The sequence below is a fragment of the Leptopilina heterotoma genome, unplaced genomic scaffold (assembly GCF_015476425.1).
Source record: "Leptopilina heterotoma isolate Lh14 unplaced genomic scaffold, ASM1547642v1 Lhet_300, whole genome shotgun sequence".
NCBI classification, from domain to species: Eukaryota; Metazoa; Arthropoda; class Insecta; order Hymenoptera; family Figitidae; genus Leptopilina; species Leptopilina heterotoma.
The window spans coordinates 860,894-865,354 of NW_025111004.1; the positions used below are offsets into that span (position 1 = coordinate 860,894).

The 4,461-nt window shown below is 28.8% G+C and overlaps 1 protein-coding gene across 1 annotated transcript; it reads right to left on the reverse strand.

Moving 5' to 3' along the window:
- Window positions 1–2,388: 2,388 nt before the first annotated feature.
- LOC122504509 lies at window positions 2,389–3,361 on the reverse strand. The gene is made up of 2 exons (XM_043615656.1): window positions 3,277–3,361; window positions 2,389–3,179 (listed from the first exon to the last, which is right to left on the reverse strand). Exons 1-2 carry the CDS (start codon window positions 3,359–3,361, stop codon window positions 2,389–2,391), a joined length of 876 nt encoding a protein of 291 aa, XP_043471591.1.
- Window positions 3,362–4,461: the final 1,100 nt, after the last annotated feature.

Genomic DNA, 4,461 nt, shown 5'->3' on the forward strand with positions numbered 1-4,461 from the left:
AACATAAAAAAATTTAATTTAAAATATTTATTTATTTAATAAACGGTACCTGGTTAACAGAAGTTTACTTGCATTATAGTTCACACTCAAAGACGGAAATTCTTCGTTGACTTTTTTTATTAGAGAATTCATCACTGGGTCCATTCTATCAAACTTATCATCAAGAATAAACACAACCTGATAGAGTTTAGATTCGTTTTTTAGATAATTTACAAGCTCATCAAAATAACTTGTTTCTGAAGGCGTTTTTGAATTGTTACTTGTAACAACTTCTTGAATTTCCTTCCACAAAATATAACTTAAAAACCATACTCTAATAAATTTCATTACTAAGAACCACCCCGTTCAATTGACAAAAGCGATCTAACAATATTCGAGAATTGCTTATACTTTTTAGGGAACACTATTCATAAAATAAGGAACGTGAATTAACAAATTTTTTCTGAGTAATCGACCAAAAGAATCAAACTATTTCCGGTATTTTTGATAAAATTACTACCCTATTTATTTATGCACGAACAATAAGTGTATTAACGAATTAAATTTAATTATAAGACAAAAAATTTCTTCGTTGAACTACATTATTTATTTATTGATTAAATTGTCTTTAATAAATATTAATGCTCCGAATGAAATACGAATTCATCAGTACTGGACATTTGAATAATTAATTGAAATTATAATTTACTTTATATTTAATAGGAAGTAATTAAATTTAATACCTAAATACTAAGGCATTAGGTACAGTCAGTGGCTTGAAAAAATGGGCATTTTAAATATTTTTCATTTGACAGTAGGTTATTTTTTTTTTTTTAAATAATTAAAAACTATTTTCACGCTTTATTTACAGTTTCCAACATAAAATTTTGAGACAAAAGTTTTTAATTTTAAATAAAAAACACTCACATTTATATGACGCTGATAAACGTGCAGAACTTTGTGGTGACCATCACAAATTTATGTATAGAACTACTAATTATTCAATTATTTAGGCTGAGTCATCTATTCAGGATCCATATAATGTCTTCTATCGGAGTTCGACTGTCACAAATACATTGACGCCTAATAATGGTCTATCGTCTAAGACCGCTTATTAGCAACTACTACCAGCTAATAGCCTTCGAGGATCAGAGAGCCCTTCAGTAATTGTAGTACATCTCAAAAACTATCCATTGAATTATGCATTTAATTGAAAATTTCAAAGAATATTTTCCAGACAATTTTAATCATAAAAATTACAAAATAATCCTTTTACTAAAATGTTTAAATCTTTGAAGAATTTAGTAGTAAAACACAATTTAACAAAAAAAAAAATTTATTTAAAAATTTCAACATTTGAGATGAGATTTCATAGCTTAATTTCAATTTTTATTTGCCTCGAGATGTCAGCTTCTCAAATCTCGGAGGCTTATAACACTACGCATTCAAACTTAAAGGCTCCGTAAAAATGGCCATAAAACACGTGTGGCACGTCCGGTAATAAAAACAAAGTAGATCACTTTTCCAGGTTTACCTCAACCATTTCTTGATACTCCCACAGTTTTCAAAATGAAACAAGATTTTTCCCATCTTTTTATTCAACATAATCATTCTAGGTCACACGTAAAATAAAATGAAAAGAGAACTTTTTAAAAAGAAAATTCTAATCCTTGAATCTTATCCTCCACTATAGATTAATCAAGCACCTAACCAAAAAAGGTAAAATGATTCCAATTATTTGAAATTGATAAAACAAAATTCTCATTGATCGAGAAAAATTTCATTATCTAAGGAGAAAATAATAAGGGAGATAAAAAAATTGCAAACAAAATTTTTTGCTGACGAGACAAGTGTCACTTGGGAAAAAGAATAGATAGAAAAAAAGAGAAAAATTCTTATTGTTCGTTAGTGGGAATTACAGAATATTAAGGGAGAAAAGTATCAAAAAAGTTATAAGAAACAATTAATTTAAATACTGATTTGCAACTAAAGAGTTTTTAAGATAAAATAAATTTTTTATCACACATTAATTCACAGTAGAATTGTGATAACATTTTTTAAATTTAAAACCATTCTTAATAATTTTTCATTGCTACAGGAAAGAAATAGCTCGACAGTAAAATTTTTCCCTCAAAAAGGTATTTAAGTGGACTGCAAAAAAGAAAATAATACAAAAAATGTATATGTATATACAGTTATATACTAGGTAACATTTAAGAAAAATAAAAGAAGATGAAACAAAACGAGAAATTACTCTATAGTTGAAAGGAATTAATTTCACTCCAAGTGTTAAGTCATGAAGCGCAAAACCCGCAAACTTTTTTCTCCCTTTCATTCTAACCTTTCTTGCACATTGATTTTATCCTTTCTTTTTATATCTCAAGCTGAATTAAAATCCTTCATTTTACTTCAACTTTGCAATATCTTCATAGTTTTATATCGAGGTTTTTCAACTTGTGTTGAAGTTTTTACAGTCCACACATGCTTTTGAGTGGCAGGAATCATAGGATATTCATACAAATCCCATGATCTAAAACTCATTGTTATAAGTGAGTCTTTTTCAATGAATTTCAATAATTCAATTTTTTGTCGATCATTTACCATTAAATATGGAATCAACCATTCAACTTTATTAATAATAATTTTAAATTCTTCACGCTCTGCTGCTTCAATGTTTACTACAGCATTTAGATCAGTACGAGATCTTGTTAAAATAAGTTCATGTTTTGCATTTACAACAATCTTTCGATAGTCTTCAGCAAAACCAATAATCATACTTAGTGGAATATTTACATCAAAATATCCAGCATCATTTGTTACTCTGCTATCATCATCATCATAAGGTAGATAACCAGCATTTTCAGAGTAAATCATTTGATTAGGTGTTTGAGAAATTATATTTTTCATTGTGGTTGTAATACCAACATTTTTGGAGCGATCAATTTCAACACCATTTAATTCATAACGAATCTCATTAAACAGGTAGGAAATACCATTGCTAATTAACTTTGTATTAGTTACAAGCGTATTGTTAGGCTTAACAATTCTTCCAGTGACGTGTAGAGTACTTTTAGAGGGAAGAATGTACAAGTCTTGATGTTGAACTGCAATTCGAATCTCGTCACTGTTATTAAATGCTGATGACACGTATGGTTGATGTGCATGAATCTCATAGTGTGCCACAGAATTATCAAATTTTACTGGACTTAGAATGTTTAAAATCTCTTTCATTTTTGTTACAACAACAAATAAAAAGTATGTGAAAAATTAATTTTTTCCCTTGTTTTCTTGATAAACTCTTAGGCCGAGCTGCTTCAGAAATAGTATGTTCTGAGATGTTAGTCTCTTGCGAACTGATTGAGGAATGAATGACTTCTGACATGGTAACTCATTTATATAGCTTCCACCAGTTTTTCTATGAAATACAATTCCCATTACGTTGATTTAACGTGTAATCGAATTGTTATAGTTTCACCTCTAAAATTTATTAAGTCTCCGTCTTGATCAACGATTCTTATTTGAATATTATGTATTGTCTTCACGGCGATTGGAAGGTAAATGACGTGAGATGGAACTTCCACAATCTTATATCCAGCTGGTACAATTGGAAAAAATTCGTGAATTGTGTGTACCTTTTTATTATTTATGTATGCACCAGTAGTAATGTTACATTCAATTCTGATAGCATTTACCTTAAGAATGGCTACTGGTACATCTGACGTATGAGGTATATTAGCTGTCAATATTCGTGGAGTAAATCCTAATAATTTACCAATTGAATCGTTTTGTTCAAAACTCACTTCAAGGCTGCTTGTTATTTCACTACGTAAAGTATTATTGTTAGGTTTGATTCTTACAATTTCAGATCCATTTTCAATAGAGTTTTGAATATATTTTTCAATATCTTCAATTTCATAGCTTCCAGGGGGTATAGTAATCACTTTATCACCAATATAAAATTTATTTTTACCTTGATCAATATTAGGAATTGAATTGAAGGTTAGTAATTCAACTAAGCCAAGTACATAATTTTTATTAGATAATAATTCTATCGGAGGAAAATATTCTGCCTCCAGGACAGATGAATTGCCTGAGATAGTCAGAGTAAAAGATTCTTCCATGTTGATGACTTTTTATATACTGATTAGCTGCAATGACTTACAATCACTTATATAGAATATATTTTTGAGTTATTTCAAGCTGTCCACATAAGAATTTTAGACATAAATGACCACAATTAAAGCTATTATAATCTTGATAATTTTGATGATTATACTGTATTAAAGTATTGTAACCTAAGTAATTGACAAGTTCATAGGGTGGTTGAAGATTTCCAAAACTATCAAAGTATACTGCTTTATTATTAACTTTTTTATATGCAACCCAATGAGTTCCAGAACCATCTTTATCATCTAAATTAATAATGGCGGATTCATTTTTTCGAGGATCTCTTATAGGTAGTTCATTTCGCATAAAAACTCC